General features: G+C 32.5%; 1 protein-coding gene across 9 annotated transcripts in view; it reads left to right on the top strand.

Annotated features, from left to right (window-relative positions):
* TTLL7 (tubulin tyrosine ligase like 7) overlaps positions 1 to 14988 on the top strand; it is a 146972-nt gene extending 131984 nt beyond the window's left edge. For 6 of the 9 annotated variants that reach the window (XM_073234199.1, XM_073234195.1, XM_073234198.1 and 3 more), the window contains 4 exons: positions 2084 to 2257; positions 9961 to 10023; positions 12367 to 12484; positions 14696 to 14988. In XM_073234199.1, the coding sequence (XP_073090300.1) occupies positions 2084 to 2257; positions 9961 to 10023; positions 12367 to 12484; positions 14696 to 14713 (373 nt within the window). In that variant the 3' untranslated portion in view covers positions 14714 to 14988. Of the gene's footprint in view, positions 1 to 2083; positions 2258 to 9960; positions 10024 to 10898 lie in introns of all 9 variants that reach the window. The other 3 variants (XM_073234197.1, XM_017678315.3, XM_073234196.1) reach the window with 2 other exon arrangements.
* The last annotated feature ends 3893 nt before the right edge of the window (positions 14989 to 18881 follow it).

Below are 18881 nucleotides of genomic sequence, written 5' to 3'. Positions count from 1 at the left end.
TCCTATTCATTTCCTTTCTTCTCTATGAGGGGTTCTGGGTGCTGACAGTGAAATATGGATTAATAGAGTAGAATGTGGTCTTTGGTCGGTTGTTGTGAACATTCACACCAAAAATAGTAAACATCCTTGATTCACATTTTTATGTTTAAATATTTAAGGAGGATGAGAGAATGAGAAGTAAAAGCTGCTCATATTATAACTAGCATGTTATCCAGAATGTTACTTCAAGTTAGTGTTATAGGAGAAGCTCTTCTACTGTTCTTCCATTTTGTTTGTTCTCTCTTACGTCCAAGTCAGGAAAAGAAAAATTACCATGATATGGGAAACCTAACAGTGGATCTACTCATATGGCTCCAAAGGATCAAAGTAAAAATATATCCAAATTTAGAGGGAGGGGTGGTGATCGAGGGAGACTTCTGTAGAAATACTCAGAATCCCATTGGACAGAAAAGATATGTGCTAGGCAGACAGAACACAGGGGTTTTTTTGTGTATATTTACATCTATATGAAATTTTTATTTCTCTAGGCCCAGACATGTAGGGCCTGTGAGATTAAGACTTATTAATTATAAGCATATTTTCTAATTAACATTCTCCAGTATTTTTCTTGGTGAAATTAGGTAAACTGGTTATATCTATCTATCTGTCTCAATATAGATGTATATAAACCTTTATGTATCATACTAGTTTTTCTTATCTTTAGGAATAAGTTAAGATATAGAGTTAATTTAACTAGCATATTATTGTTTCTTGAATACAAATGACTTTTACTCCTTTTTCAATATAAAAACAATATTATATTTAGTCCTGAACATCTCAGAACATAGAAGAAAATTTATTCCTTTAAATCTATTCATTTGAAACTTATTCTCTTTAAGAAAATCTGCCATTCACTGTTACCATGCTTTCTTTTTGGGACCATGTTTCTCCTGAAAATAAACAGTAGCCTTTCTACTGGAAAATACCTTTTACTGAGTTTCTAAAGCATTTTTTTAAAAATTCCAAAGATACCAAATATCCACACAAGATTGAAATGGAGTCTTTGAATTTCCCATTGGGAAGTACATTTCTTCAGAAAGATATTTTCCTTACTATTTTTTTTCTTCCTGAAAATCTACTCTTTTTTCTCTCTGAGGGTTAAAAGAATTGGTTTATGTAAAATGAGACTTGAGCCATTACAAAGTCTCAAACCAAACTTTCCTCTTGAGGCTTGAAAAGAGATTCATTTACACTAAGGAAATAAGTCTCCCTCTCTCTCTCTCTCTCTCTCTTTCTCTCTTTCTCTCTTTCTCTCTCTCTCTCTCTCTCTCTCTCTCTCTCTCTCTGTCTTGGTGGTGGTGAGGTATTTCCTGGTTTGAGCCATGATAGTAAACTTAGGAATTGTAAATATATGTGTGCGCATGTGTGTGTGCGCACACACACACAAAGTTTATCAAGAAAGCACACACTACTGCTTGCTTTGGAGTACACTGAGTGCACTGGAAAGAGGACGCTGTCTCTTGGACTGCAGTAGGTCAGGACTTACCGAAGTAATGATTTCTAAAATACAAAACCTGTGCTCTAGGAATATGAGCATCATTACATCTGCAAGTATTTAGAAAGGGGTGGTCATAATCAAGGGATTAAACTAGATTCTCTTAACACAGAGAGGTCACAAGTTAAGTCGCAGCAACTTAATACTTTGGTGGGATCATTATTAATGTAAAGGTGTAAATATAACTTCCTAGAAAACCCTAATTCCTAGGATACCTAACCTTTAAGAAATTAGCTCAGCATTTTATAAATACTTTAATGTAGAGTAACTCAGTTTTTTAAGAAGTGGTGGGAAATCATCCTGTTAGCTACCCACAGTTGGTGTGAGTAAAATTTCTAAACAGATAGTATGTGAATCCTATACTGTTGAGTTTTTTTGACATAAAGTTTAATTTCTGAATTTGTACTTATGCCTCCCAACCATCTGTAGTCACTGTAAATATATGAGGCCATTTTTATTTTTCTTTATTGGTTTGTTGCTGGGTAAGTGATATAGCTGATTGCCATTTTAAACATCCATGTGAGGTCATGTCTGTTTCTGTGCCAACAGATCCTCTTGGGAGAGTATTTTCAGTAAAAGCCCGGAGGTGGTGACTCCTTTGCAGCTCCAGTGTTGCCAGCGCCTGGTTGAGCTCTGTAAACAGTGCCTGCTAGTGGTTTACAAATACGCAGCTGACACAAGTGGATCACTCTCAGGCATTGGCACTGATTGGGGTAATTCCAGGTACTTGTTTACATTTCCTAGGTCCTGGGAGTTTTATATAAAGTAATGACACAATGCAGTTTGAAATTGAAAGTCTCTCTTTGTTTCTGTGGCTAGAGAAAAAGTTGACTGAAAATTCATACATGCTGTTATTGGCAAAATACTTTTAATGTGCACAGTCTTTACCTTTAAAGGACTGAACAAGGACAGCAATCACAAATTTGAAGGTGACAGAAATAACCTACATGGAAATGAAATTTATTGGTGTATATGCTTTTTCTTTCAAAAGCCAAGTAAGAGCATCCAAAAATGGTAATAATTTAATGTTTATTTCCCCAATAGGGATATTTCAACACTTATCCTTTACCCTAATATAGTTGAGAAGAAGTCTTTGGTTTAGTTTTTCTTGTTCATTATGCCTCCACTATTCCTTTCATCACCAAACGAATCTGTGGGAGGTGAATTTTAAGTTTTATTTAAAATTTGAATTTTTAGAAATATTGTCTAGTTAAAATAGATAGCTTTCTAAAACATGAAAAATAAATTTTTAAGCTGCAAAACTACAGAGTAACCAAGAAATACTCCTTAGCACTTCTCAACACAATTATAGTTCCTATAAGAATTAAAGATGAACATGTGACTTTATTTTTAGTATGTATAAGTTGTACTTCTCAGAATAGAAGAGTAAACTGTGACTTTGAAAAACGATTTGATAGTCAAAAGATGGTAGGATTCAACTAATAGTTGCATAGACAGTGAGGAAAACGGAACCACCATAACTTGTATTTTTTTTTTGAAACACCTAGAAATTGGTCTGTTTATTGAAAAGATCAGAGTGTAATAAAGCTGATTTTACAAACCTGACCTGCAATAACAGAATGGCTTAGGCTATTTTTCACAGAAAGTTTGAGATGTGTTTTTAATCTTTGTTTGTCTTGGATTCTGTCATTATGCTGTTGCAGTACTTTTAACCTATTTGAACTCTCTCCCTGCAAACGGAAGCTGATTGACCACAGCAATGGTAGAGGAAAAGTTAGCCATTAAAGTATATGAATATCAGAGCTATATTCTGCAGTTTTAATGGTTTGAAACAAATTATTGAGATAAAACATTATTTTCATTAATATCTCCATATGATTTCAAAAGATGGCCAACATTACAACATATAAATGAAGAAACTTCTCTTTCAGAAGTGATAGTCTGGGAGCCTGATTAGTAAACCTTAAATTCCAGTTTTGGGTAGATGGTTTCAAACTCTTTACTGATTTTATAATTACAGATTCCAGATTTTGTAACCCATTTTCTGTTGACAGATTCTGTAACTTTTGTGGGTAGGCACAGTAGGGTGAGTCTTCCAGGTTACTTTAGAAGAGGGTGTTATACTTTACAGTTGTTCAGGCCTTTTTACTTTCTTCCCCTTTTGGTAGTCAGAAGAGATTCCTGACTCTTGAATCTGGAGTTCTGGACTCCTAGTAAGTGCTCAGTGTGACCCCAGTATGGTGATGACTTCATTCCTGCCCAAGTTCAGAACTATGTGAGAAAGAAATACGAGAAGGACAGATAATCATCATAATGTAGCTTTGTTATGGAGAAAAGGCTATATTGAGGGGCAGGGTGTAGATGTGAGCCAAGTGAGTTTTCTTATATCAAATTCCAGCATTAAATGTACCCATGCAGTCAAAAGCAGAGCTCTATCAACCCAAAACTTGCACTAGCACTGCCCTTGAAATGCAGCTCCATTAATACTGGCAGCAGAGTAAGAACATGTCCTTTCTGCAGATAGGCTGATTCAGAAAGAGAGAGAGCTGAACCAAGCAAACAGGCTTGTGTCCCTCTTTTAAATACACAAATCAGATAACATACTTCTGGCAAGAGGCCAGAAAGTTTACATTGATGGGATTTTTTCTGCGCAGTAATACAAGGAAGAGAGAGAAATAAACTTGTCCTCCTAATATCTTGCTATTAAAACCAAAGCCAATGTCACATTAACTTAAAAACCTGGAAAAAGTGGCCATATCTTCTTTCCCCTGTAGATTAGGAAACTTGGCATTTTAATTCATATGTAGAAGTCACTTAATTTGATGGTTATTAATAGGTTTTGTTTATGAAGTATAGCTAATAAAGTATAAATATAAAGATACAATATAAATAAATATATAATTAAATATAAATATGCTTAATATAAATATTAAGGTATGATGTATACTAAATACTTTATGAGGAGATATATACTTGTCTGATTTATCTGTGAAATTAAAAAAAAAAGAAAATAGAGCTAACATCTGTCAGGTTTATGGGCCATGTTTATCTTGACCAAAGATCTGCAGATTATTTTGTAAGAGGCTTTAAAGTATATATGGCCTATTCCACCTATTGCATAGAAGAGAGTGGACTTCAATCTTGTAGTCTTAGAAAATAATAATTTAATAAGCACACCAAGTGCAAAGTGATTTTTCAGCAGTGGACTCCTAACTACGCAAATAGAACTGATTTATAAACCCAGATGGTCATATATATATTTTTCCAAAATGCTGTTGTTCTTGGGCCAGTTGAATATTTCACTGTACCTAGACTTGCTTAGGAAGCTTTGGGATCCCCAAATACTTTTTAACCTCAACATCTTTTGTTTCTACCTTCCATATAAGCTCATTTCACAAGGGGTTCCATGGCTAAATACATGTTTAAAAACCACAGAATTAGAACTTCTTCCTTTGGTAGTAAAGCACTAGGTATTTGGACAAATCCTCCCTCTGATGACAACTAGAAAAGCTGGACAAAATATGGAAACATTTGCTTGAAAATTCATAGAATTGAACAGATACTTGTTAGTACAGAGCAGTGCTTTTGACATACTCATGGGCCTAAGGGGAAGAGTAGGCGTTTGAGACCTGCCAAGGAGGGGGCTCTCGGTAAACACCCTACATTCCTAAGAGAACAATCTTCCAGATGTTTTGCAAAACAAAAGTTGACAGAATTACAAGGAAAACAGGAAAATCTGCAATCACAGAGGGAAATTTTAATACGTATTTCTAAAAAAAGATACAGAACACTTAATATGATTAACAGTCCTAACTGTCATATATAGACGTGAACCCAGTACCTCAGAATACAATACACCAAGAACACCAGGAACTTTTACAAAAGTCAACCATATAGTGGAATATAAAACATATTTCAACAAATTTCAGAAAAATTGAAATCAGAGTAGTTTTTCTGACCACATGCCATTAAGCTAAAAAATAACAGAATATAACCAGAAAATCCATACTTGGGAAAGATAAAAAATACTCTTTTAAATAACCATGAAACAAAGAAGAAATCATAATGGACGTTAATGTTTTGAGCTGAATGTTAGAAAATATTACAAAAAAACTTTATGTAGTTAAGTCATTGTTATGGGGACATTTATAGATTTAAATGAGCATATTAAGAAAGAGGAAAGGCAAAAATTAGATGATCTAAGCAACCATCTTGAAAAGTGACAAAATATCATCAAACCCAAAGAATACAGAAAAGTGAAATAATAGAAATGAGAGCAGAAGTTAATAATATAATGAAATAAACAGAATAAAGATCAAGATGGCAAAAAGTATGTTTTTGAAAAGACTAAAAAAATTGATAACTGGTAAGACTTACCAAGAATATAAAAGATAGAAATTAATATCAAGAATAAAAATAGATCTTAGACGCATTGAAAATGTTATAAGAAAATGTGAACAATTTCATGCTGCTAATTTAGATTATGTTAATACATTCCTTGAAAAGCACATATTACCAAAATTGTCACAAGAAGATATAGAAAGCCCTAAATAGTCTAAACTATTGAAGAAACTGAATGAATAATTAAAAGCCCTTCTCCAAAGATAACTCTAGATTCACAGGTCACCCCTATCCAATTCTATTAAACTCACTCAGAGAATAGAAAAGGAGGTACATTTTCCAGCTTGTTTTATGAGGCTACCATACCTTTGATACTAAAATCTGACCAGGATATTATGGCAAATGTTAATGAGAGTTCAATCTCACTCCTGAAAGTACACCCAAAAGTCTCCAGTAAAATATTAGTAAAACGCACTCAGGAAATTTAAATAGGATGATGTATCATGACCAATTCTGTTTATTGCATCAATTTAAGGGTGCAATAACATGAACAAGTGATTAATGTAATTTTCATAAAAGATCATTTCAAAAGATACAGATAAAATCACTTGGTAGAATTAGTATACCTTCATGCTTTTAAAAAATGCCTAGAAACAGAAGGGAAATTCCTTAATTTAATAACTAACTGCAAAACTTGCAACAAATATACCTAATGGTGAAATGTTGAAGGCTTTCCCTTTGAGTTGATGAATAAGAAGATTCCTTGTTACTACTTCTTCTAATTAGCATTGTACTGGAGGCCCTAGCTTATTCAGTGAGTCAAGCAAAAGAAATAAAAGGCACTAGATTTGAGAGAAAGAACTAAAACTCATTACTAATGGGTATAATTATATTCATAGAAATCTAAATCTATGAGAAATTAAATAAATTTAAAAATTTTGATGAAATCAAGGTCATGAAAATCAGTTTTACTTTTTTCTATATCAACAATAAACACCTGGAAAATGAAATTTTGAATATGATATTTCTTAATAGCTCCCTACTCTGAATCAAGCGTGGGAGGAACTATTGGACTCTTTTCACAGCTGAGAAAACTGAGGCCTGAAGAGGTTAAATGGCTTATCCAGATTCACAATGCGAGCATGTGGCAGAGGTGGACTTGAAACTAGGGCTCCTACCCCCCCAAAAATCAATGTTAAAGCCACAGGAAAATGCAAACCCACTAGGGTGGCTATTATTTTAAAAATGAGAAAATAGTAAGTGTCACTGAGGATTTCAGTAAGTTGGAACCTTTGTGCATTTCTGGTTTAGAATGTGAAGTGGTGCAGTCATGGTGTAAAGCAGTTTGGACTTCCCTCAAAAAGTAAAATATTGAACCAGCATATGACCCAACAATTCCACTCCTAGGTATATATACCCAACAGAACTGAAAACATGATTCAAACAGATATTTGCACACCAATGTTCATAGCAACATCATTCACAATAGCAAAAAAGAGGAAACAGGGTGAATGGATAAACAATGTAGCTTATACACACAATGCAATATTATTAAGCCTGGATAAAAAGGAATGAAACTCTGATACATTATGCCACAGGATTGAACCTTGAAAGCATGCTAAGTTAACTAAGTGAAGCTCAAAAGGGCAAGCACAGTATGATTTCACTTATATGAAGTATCCAGAATAGACAAATTCATAGACAGGAAGTAGAATAGAGGTTACTAGGGGCTGAGGGAAGGAGGACATGGGGATTTAGTGTTTAATGGGTGCAGAGTTTCTTTTTGGGATGATGAGAAAGTTCTGGAGCTTGATTGTGGTGATAGTTACAAAACCATTGTGAATGTATTTAATGCACTGAATCGTACACCTAAATATATGATAATACTAGTTTCATGTTATATATATTTTACCATAGAAAAAAATTTAAAAACCCAGGAGAGAGAGTGTGTTGAACTTTATTTACCTTGTGTGCCCCAAACAAGAAAGCTGAGTTTTTTCTTGGTGTGTCAGGGGTCCTGTCCTGGTCTCACTCCAGGAAGATCTTGGAAGGTGGGTATAGCTTACATTTTCAAGGCTAATTCCCTACCAGTCTTGATATTCTTCATGTTCTAGAGAACATCCATGGTCAGCGATAAGTTGATACATGACAGGCTAATTCTACATCAAGTAGGAATTAGACAAAGGCACGTTTTATGTCTATACATGGATATATGAAGATGTGCACCTCTAGTCTCAGAAGTGAGGAGTGAGGGTATGTTCATGGAGCAACAGGGTGCTCTGAGGTATTTCTCCCTGATACAAATTGGCTCCACGTTAGCTATTATTGTACCTCAAGAGCAAGCTGAAACAAAAATAAGCTGTAAACTTCGCACATTTTTTGGTGCTTTAACACAAACTCTTTAGATATAGTCTGTAAATCCACTTCCTACTGAAAAAGAGAAAATGAAATCACATTATTTAACTTAATTGCAAAGAACATTTCAGAAACAATCTTTGAGGTTCAGCTGGTGTGGAATCTCCCAGGAGATATTTATGGAGATATTAAGGCAAATAATATGTTGTGTTTCCCTGTAATGCTTTAAAATATCCCACAGCACTTGCTTAAGGAAGCAAATGTAGTATCTTTCAATGTGATTGCATATGATTTTTTTGTTAGTTCATATAGAACCTTTCTTTATTTTCAGTCTTAAAGTTTCATTTAGCTTTTTTTGCTTCTATTAAAAACTTTAGGTTGATGAGTATCTTTCTACTGTCTAGATTTTTATACTTCATGTTTCTGAAAAAATGAATAAGATTACTGTATATATTAGTTTTCAAATTGGTATTCATACAGAGAAATGACAATACAGTATCATTGCTAAGAACCTTGATTCTGTAGACCACATGGATTTGAATCCTATCTCTACCATTTACTAGCCATGCGACTGTGAGCAAGGCAGCTGACCCCTCTAGGCTTTGATGTGTCATCCATCAAATGGGGCCTACGGTAATAGTTACCTTATAGAATTGTTATGAGAACTAACAAGGTAATATTTCTAAAGCAATTAGAATAGTGCTTTACACATAGAAAACCCTATTCAAGTTTTAAATAGTGTTAAATAAAATAGTATAGTTTAACTGTAATTCTGTATTTTTTTAAATACGTGAAACAGAGATCTTTAATTCAAAAGGATATGTGAAGGCTACTGTAATGTCAGAATTAACTATTCCTTGAAATTCTTCAAAACAAAGTTGGTAGCAGTTAATGTTTACTAGGATAATTATTAGTGTAATCAGAATGTATATTCAATAGAAAATATAATTCTCTCAACTAATACAAAATAGTGGGTTTTGATCAAATACCTTATTTTCTTTTGCACCTTTGCCCTAGATAGGAAGGGTAGCCTTTCTATGGCAGAAGATATCAGATTAATCATTATGACTCCATCAGCCCTTGAAATAATAATCCATATAAATTACCCAAGTGATGTTAAGAAAATAATTCATATAATCTGTGATGTGAGAAATCAATTGTTTCGTTATTCATCACCCACAATGCAATTTTGATTTAATTTGGTTTGTTGTATATTCTTTTACTGCTCTGTTAACTTAATGATTTGAGCTATTATTTATACTTTGTGATATTAGGTAATAGATTTAGAGTATATTATGATAAAATGATGTTTATGAATATTATGAGGAATTCTTCCATTTTAATCTGAATGCTGTATAAAGTTTGATCATAATGAATTCATATTCTACAAAATCCATATAACGCAACTATGCATGTAATTTTCCATTGACATAGAGGTATGATAGGTTCAACATTACTTAATATAGAATAGGTAGCTAATGCTACCCTTCCCCCTCAGTTCCTTCATATATGCAAAGAAGTATGATACTGTTCCTGGAAAATTATATTATCAAGTAAAGAAAGTAAATGCTTTGATGGTCTGCCATTGTTTATTTTGCAAGACAACTACTAATTTCAAATCTTCTGTTGCTACTCCTCTCTTGGAAATGCCTCATGGATATCTTTGTCCTGGTTTAACAGCATAACCACATCATTACCAGGACTTACAATGTAAGAGTGATGTCTATTTGCATTTGCCCATGTGGATTTACTTGATCATTTCTCTCTAGACACATGGATTGTACTGGCCTAATGCCAATCAAAGTTTTCCCAGAGGAAGACAGATTTTACAGGTGCATACTCTTCTTTGCAATTCCTCATTCCCAAATCTATAACACTAAACAAACAAACAAACAAACAATTTATTGGCAAAAGTAACTGAACTGACATGAAGTTATTTGTAGTCTTTATCCAATTTATTGTGAGAATTTGTAACTTCACAACAGAAATATGAATGGTTTGTTTACAGGGTACTACCCCAAGGCCTTGATGGAGATGTTATATATAGTATACATGCTGTATTGTCCAAAAATCTGGAAAATTCATGTATTCTGAAATACATTTGGCTTCAAGGGTTGCATGTGACTAGTTATCATGATTATTTTTGGTGTTCAGTCATCATAAACACCGTATGATCTACAAATATAAAGTTTATAATCTAGTCATGAATGTTAATCTTTAGCTTTTTTTCAGTTTACCTATAGTCATAGTACATCAGTGAAATATTATTAAATTATAATCAATGGTTCTAACATCCTTGGAACAAATAATTATTGGTAATATGACTAGCCAAATTCTCATATTACATGTTTTTAAGAAATATTTGGCTGGCTTCACACAATATTTATGGAGATTAATCTGAATTCCAAATTAACATGAGCCACATAAAGTTTCCTAGCATGTGAGTACTGTACAGTGGCTCTTTCTGGGAGGTCTTGGGATACTAAGATTACATATCACATCTATATTCAATTCTTTGGTTGAGGCTTTATGACCCTCTTGTCCACCCCTCAATCTGAGAGAGGAAATCTTTTAATGTGGATTGTACTGTTGTGATATTATCACTGTTCATATAACATCCATAAATTACAAACCACATAGCAGTTTAGTGAGAGATGTTAATACTAAGTTGTTTGTGAAAGTCTAATTTTTAAACTTTTATTTTTAGGTATTTACTACCAGGAAGTACACAATTCTTTATGAGAACACCAACATACAACTTGAAATACAGTTCACCTGGAATGACTCGCTCCAATGTTTTGTTTACATCTCGATATGGACATTTGTGAAGCAGAAGGGAAGATTGCCATGGGTTATACATAATAGCAATTCATTTTTTTCCCCCCATTTTAAACATGCAAAGAAAGTGCCCATTAAGTGCTATTTTATGTATATATGACATAATATATGTGTGAAAATACGTAACACATTCACTCAAATAACATATATGTTTATTATAATATATGAAAGAAGAATTAGCAGAAAACTGGTATAAGACTTAACCTTTCTGGAAATATAATAAACCATGTTAAAATTGTTTACACAAATACGTGAATGTCTAGACTTCCCTAGGTTTATAATACCTTCCTACTAGAAATGTTATTTTTGCTGCAGAGTATATAAAACAATTGATCTTGAAGATCCCATTACAGTGTTAAAATATTTTCTAGATAACACATCTTTTGACTTGAAAAAACAGTAATAGTATGATACCTTATTAATTCTCTTAGATATAGTGGCCATTTAAAATAAAAAAAATTTAGAAGCCTGGGGTTGCTTGATGATAGGTCTAAGTATAAAACGGATTTATTGTTAATGTAGCACACTGTAAAGTACTGTGAAAATAACCTAATTCCCCAACATTTTTATTTCTCTGTGTGGAAATACAGTTACTTATGATAATGTACATTTTCAGTAAGGATCTAGTAAAGATTGTATTATGATTTAAAATGGAAGACAATCCAGTGGGTTAAAACTAAACAAAACATAAACTAGCTTTTATTTTTACTTTTCTTCAGGAACAGAAAATGATGGTAATGACAAAACCTTTGCATATGATTTTTGTATCTCATACCACTCATTTTTATTTGGAAAATATATCTCTGATGGGTACACATGGTCAAATTCAATTTCTTCTGTCCTCCAGAAGTATAAGAGTTGACATTTCAAAATCATTCTGCCGTTACAGGACAATGTATGATGCTTATTTTCCAAGTCTCTCAATGTTAGGATCAACTTACACTGCAAAGTCTAATACAGAGTTTCACACTGCACCATAGACAATAATATAAATTATTGCAAGTAGAAGATTCTGATTACTAGATATTATTAGTCATGGATATACCCTTGAGAATTTAAAGAAATTAAAATAGAGTAAGAAGTTTTCTTGTTGCCCACAGTTATTATGCATAAGTTTCATAGCAATTTACTTCCTTTTCTTGCATACAGTTAAAAAAAATGAGTGAACCTTCAGTTTTCCATAAAAATAAAAACAGCATCATCACTGACATGGAATTCCTTAGAAATCACAATATTCACCTTTTAGAAGTTTGTTTAAACTTCTCCCTCCCAACAATTTTATTTTCTCCCAGATGCTAATTCTTTGCAAAATTCATGAATGTTTTATCTCCTTTCAGTTATCTTAAAAGCTATTTCCAGGAAATCAAGAACTGGCCCCAAAGCAGGAGGAGAGAGCTGAGAGAGGCAAACTGGCCTGTTTTAATTCACAAGCTGCATAATTGGGAATCCAAAATTGTAAGTTAGATACATTTTGCTTTTAAAGCCATGAACCGGTGATAGGCTAACATAAGTCCTTCACTAAATTTTTGCTAGCTACTTGATTCTTTATGACTACCTAACGTCCATATTTGAATAGATAGTTTTCCTTTCTAGATGCATCCTAAAGAATTTGTAACTATCTTTGTTGAAAAGAGGATAAGGATGTCATGATGAATGAAGTTACAGTGAAACTCTGTTTATGAGTCCATTTTATGAATTCTTAAATATGTTGTAGATTTCTTAGATTAAGTAATACAAAAATTGAGATATGATAAAATCATTATAAGAATGAACAGCAAGTCACCCTTTTCATGGAGTATTTTTAGTTATTTACTTTTAAATTCATGATTTGTTTTAATGAGACACAATTTTAAGTGTCTGGTATATGATATCAACCCAATTAGTTGGCCACGCACTTGCATTAGTTTAAACCAAAATGGTTATTTACATTGCTAGAATGGGTGCCTTGGAACTTCTGTCCTTAGTTTTACGAGAGTGAAATTTTGATTTAAAACAAAAAAGAAGAATGTAGAACATGAGGATGAACTTGCTTACACAGAAAAAAATTAAAAACCAAGAGTAAATTTAAATGTATGAAACTACCCAACTAATTGAAGAAAAAATTTCATTTTTCTAACTACTTAAGTCTGGTTTTTTTTTTTGAGCACTAGAATTTTATTGCCCACATTTGCCTCTTTTTTACTGATCTAGTTTGATGTGGTGAAGTTGTGAATAAAAGCCATGTGCTCATTATTTATACATACCACCTGGTCTGCTGTGGACTGTGGTTGCTGAGGTGCTTATTCCCTAATGAGAAGCTGAGAAGACACAGTAATAAACTGTGGAAGTCTCTGGAGGCAATAGAAATGGTTTAGAGGTATAAAATATTCCTTAGTTTTTATTATAAATATTTTATTCATAGGGTTAGAACATATCAGAATAAATAATAGTACGGGTCTGACTCTCTCTTTTAGGAGAGAAAATAACTTCATCTGAAAAACTCCAGAAGCTATTCAATCTTACCAGGAGTTTTTAATAGGGAATTTGGTTACTTACGATGAAAGCATATTTTCATTCTGTTATAAAAAAACATATCCCGGCTCATTCTGTAAATCTAAGATTGGAATGCTTTACAGAACTGTATATAATTGGAATGCTTTCCAGAATTGAATAAAAAGCAAACTTTTAATCTTAGAACATGGTAGGAGATTGTAAATTAGTTTTCACTTTAATAATCCAGCATTGTTAGTAGTTACTATTTGCTTTATGTAATCTGTTGAAGGAACTACTGTGATTCATATTATGATTTTTTTAGTAGGAACAAATTTTATTTTACTAGCATTTCACTTACCTTGCATGAATAAAAATGAAATTATATCAGGACCAAATATGAGTGACATTGGTAACCTCTGCCAGATGCAAAGATCTATACAGATTTTTTCATATATCCAAATTAGGTCTAAATACAAAACATTTTCTACTAATTCCTCTTTCCTAAAACTAAAATAAACCAAACTGAAAAAAACAAAAAAACCTCAACCTTCTTTTCATTTAATATATATACTCAGCTAGATAGTTGTGGTTTCTAGACATAAGGAAAAGAACTTCATTCTAATTCTCTTTTTCATTTGGAAAGTGTATGATTACAGGATTTTGTTACCTAACTGAAATTTTCATATTTTAATATAAATTAATACAAATGCTGTCTTCTTTAACATATCAAAGTCATTCTGTTTAAAAACTGTAAACCCATTACTTAACCTTTTCAAAAGCACCAAAAAATTAATAGTTGCATAAAGTCTTTTATTTCTGTTTTCTGTACAGCACTGATTTATCCTTAAATGTATATTCTTTAAAAAATAATAGCAAATACCTGGAGACAAGTGACAGAAAATGCCTTTTCTGTTCTGTAATGCTAATTTACATTTGAGTTAGTTTACTTCGTTCTCAGTATTAAACAATAAAACATGTAACTACAATTAATTGTGTTGCTGTGGCCTGATGGTTTTGAAAATTTGACTTCCTTTTAAATTGAGAAATCTAAGTTTTTAAGGACTGGATTAGCTATGTAAACATTTTCAGCTAATGTTATAAATAAATTAAAAATCTGGAAACATATTAATGATCAAAATTTTATTCCTTACACCTCTTTTTCTTTTCTTTTTCTTCCTATTTTTTAACTTTAAGTTCTCTTTGAAATTTTGACCTTTGCATGGGCAAAGTCAAGAAAAGAGAAATCCTGCCTTTTAAATGTTAATTTTCCTTGCATGTTATGGTGGTGTATTTCTGCCTCAATAACAATAAAACAACTAAAATGTGTTATTGGATCAAATTCAGTTTGTCTGCCAAGATTTTTAAGAATCAGGTTGAATTCTGTATGCCTAAAAAGCATTAATTTCCTGGATCCATATGAACCGAGATACATGGCTACAAATAATAGTTCTGCACCAAAAAGTAGTGTATTAAAACTTACTGCTTGAGATCGTTGTCCTTTTCTGGTGTTTTTTTGCCTTGTCATAAATGAGTGTATACTATATTGAAGGAAAATTATTTTGGTGACACATTCTGTACTAATTGGGCTGTATTATCTGAGAAGAGCTACATAAAACTTTTATTTTATTCCCACCTACTAACTTGAAAACTATTAGTAAAATCATTATTTAATAGACAAATATTTTCTCAATTAATAAGTCTAAGAAGACCTACCTTATAAAAGTAATCAGATAATGCTGATACTTCTCTTTCAAGGGCTAACAACGACAGTTCTTGGTCCTGAGCTGGTCAGTTCATACAAATACTGTACATGCTACAACATCAAATATTACTAGATTTGCTTAAGATTCTGTGTTTGAATATCAGCTTGAAAGCAATGCATTTCTACCGTGAATCATGACCCAAATTATCCCCACATGCTCGACTCCCTGTATATGAATGCAAATGTTGTTACAGAAATTATGCTTGAAATGTCAACACAGTGTGCAATTAGTATCGCATTGTCATGCTTCAGCATGTGATTTCTGTCTGGTGAAGTTACTTCAATTACTCAGATATGTTATATAATAAAAAAAGTGTTTAACATAAGAAAACTACAATATGTCATCAAATGGTTATTTCTCTTTTACACACAGGCATGCACACACACACACACACACACACACACACGATTTTTAGTAGTAGAAGAGATTGGCCCTCAGTTAAGCTTTCAGGGTGATGAAATATATTTTCCCAGTAATTTTGCTGTATAGACACCAGTAGTACTTTGGGGATAACTTTACCTGCTATTAAAGCCAAGTTGAGTAAATAAAATTGCTGTCAATTCCTTAGTAAACTGGAAGGCAGGCTGTTTTAAAATTTAGAAATGACACTGACCTCTTTCTAGCGTCATTGATTATAACAACAGTGTTACTACCCTGAGTAGAATTATGTCCGCATCTCTGTGATGAAGTAGTTTTTTTTCAGAAATTTATAATTTTAATTTTGTTAACACGTCCTACTAAGCCTCAGTAAGAAGTATACACTAATCTTATTGCCATTCATATCATGTCCTTTAGTAAGATTACACATAAAATAATTAGAATAATTTTCCTTCAAAGAAAGGAGGCACTTTGGATAAAAATCCTATCATGTAATAAGAACCTTAGTGCATATATGCTTTACTTTCTGGAATTGACTACCAAATAGTATAAATGTTAAGTTCTAAATGTATATTTAAAAAATGAGTTATTCTAATAAAGTTAAAATATTCTATAAAGCCTTTAAAAGTTGAACTTTTAATTTTTTTTTCAGTGAAACATAAAGATGAGACCCCTGTGGGTAGTCTCTTATCTCCCTATCCAATAATTTGTAAGATGTATTTGTGATTTATATATATCTAATTTCATTCAATTAAATGGCTAAAAGTCTTTTTAAATGATAAAATATATCATCCTGAAATAATTTCAAATGCTGGGAAATGTCATATAGTGCCTTAAAATTAATATTTAACTGTTTTGTAGAGAGTAAGAAAATAGATCTTGGAGTTATCTCTTAATGATTTTTCACATACATGTAGAATATGGTGACAACAATACCTGTCACCATGGTCAGGTACGTTTGGAAAACAGGTATAAATACTGGAAAGTGTTTGTTTACTTCCAGGACCTCTCAGAGTGTTTAGCATCCTAAGATGCACTGAGAGACTCCAGCCAGGGACTAGAACATGCATCAGTTACTAAACTAATATCATCCTTGTACCTTTTATCAAAATACATTTCCCAGGGTTAGTCTTCTAATGACCAACTTTGGAAAACACCAAATTAAACCAATTCTTTCACCAATTTATCAGGTTTTTATTTAATCTTTTATTTATCAAATATGCACTGGTGATATGAACACTGGCAAATCTAGTGCAATAATTTACTTGGACTTGTTGCCTAGACTTTGGTCATTTCCAGAGGAATATTTGAACCAGGGTTTCAACAGGAATGGCTTAGTCCAGGAAGGATGGCCATAAGATAGCTTTAATGGTAAACATGAGTTATATTGGATATTCGCAACATAATTGTGATATGCAATGTAATGGAACATGCTTAAGAATGTTATCAGAATGTGGTCCAAGCCTTTTGAGAAGATCTTATTGTTTAGTAGGTCTAACATGATAAAATTTTTCTTTAATGAGAGTCTAAGATCACCCATCAACAGACAGAAGCTTTGTATACCACAATATATCTAGGACCTGTTGGCCATTAGTATCTTCTTACACAAACAAAATAGTCTGTTTGTGGCCAAAAAATTTCCTTCAGAGCTGAAATTTATTAAAATTTTGTATTATTTGTAAGTGACAAAATTCATTGAGCCAGTTTTTTGTGTGTATGTTTAAGTTTTCCTTAAGCAGTGTGTTAGACACTTTGAAAGCCTTAAGAAGTTTTGTAACAGTTCTGTTTTGTTGAATGTGAAATACTGCCAAATTAATTTCTCTCTTTAAAATTATATAACATATACTACATTTCAGTATATTTAGGGAGCTATGTACTAAGTGGTATTATAATGGCCTAAACTGATTGTAGTTACCAAAAATACTTAAATTTTGGCTTAGAAAGTAGTGTCTGGATTTGTACAGAAATGACACCATTTTTATAACTTTATAACAAGACAGCCTATGTACAGTATAAATACCATATCATATTTGATACAGTAATAGAAACCTACTTTGAGAATAAGCAAGTTTCAGATCTTGTCCTAAGAACTGGTGCAAATAGATATACTGTGAGTACTAAATTGACATTCAAGGATAATAAGAAAACTATATAAATTTAATGAAGCTCTTCTCTATTACAGATATGCTGTTGCTGGTATTAGAATAAGGCAACTTATATCTGCATGATTAAAGTATATCTGATATAGGGGAGAAATATAGAGCATAGTCTATGTGAAAAACCTAGAGTATATAAAGCTTCAGACAATCTAGGAAAATACATACCAGTTTATTACCTCATTTTCATTAAAAAGATGAAAATGTGAATTCAGAAAATCACTTAGTCCTTAGGCTAAAAATAGGTAGATCATCAAAACCTGATACTGTTTTAGCTCAACTTGGTATTCGTTCAGTAAATGTTCTACATCATAATGTAAAAAGTACAAGGAAAACTCAAATTTGGAGAAGAAATTAAAGGGATTAAAAAAAATGTTTAGCTAGTTCCATTGTTTTTGACTTCCCAAACTGAAGTAATAGACTTGTCATGAAACATTTACTACAAATAAAGAATAACCAGATTCCTTAGAAATTACCTGGATTTTGCATTCTGACCTTAAATTCCTCAGTGGAAGATTCCTTAAATTTACTTTTGAATTTTTTTTGTTTCCAAGTTTCTACATCTCATCTTGTTCAGTTCCACTTTTTCCCACATGAAGCATTGCCATATTACTCTCACAATAAGAATACTAAATAATCTTTGCCTATTTTGGTTATGTAAGCCAAAACATTGAGTTCTTATCATAAATGTATGGAAAGAGCATAGGCAGATTCCACTACTGCATTTTTATTTACACTTTTGCAGTATTTGTTAGCGTTTGGCCCATAAGTCATAGAATCCTTAAACAGTTCCAACTTCTCTAAATTCTGTGGCTACTCAGAATCTCTTAAGAATGTGAGTCCAGGTAAGCCATGAGAAGCCCACTTCTATACCTGAAGTGTTCTAGTATTGATCTTGCTTCTTCCTACACCTGGTAGAAATTTCCATGTTTGCAGATCTGATCTTGGTACTTAATTATTAGATGGGGGAATTACAGATTTCTAAAAGATCCCACAGTCCTATAACATCTTGCTGAGCAACCCAAAGTCTTCAGGAAAATAAAACGAAGCTTCTTATAAAGATTGGAGTCTCTACTTAGCTTT

Source organism: Manis javanica, chromosome 4 (assembly GCF_040802235.1).
Source record: "Manis javanica isolate MJ-LG chromosome 4, MJ_LKY, whole genome shotgun sequence".
Classification (NCBI taxonomy): domain Eukaryota; kingdom Metazoa; phylum Chordata; class Mammalia; order Pholidota; family Manidae; genus Manis; species Manis javanica.
This window is presented reverse-complemented; position numbering and strand designations above follow the sequence as displayed.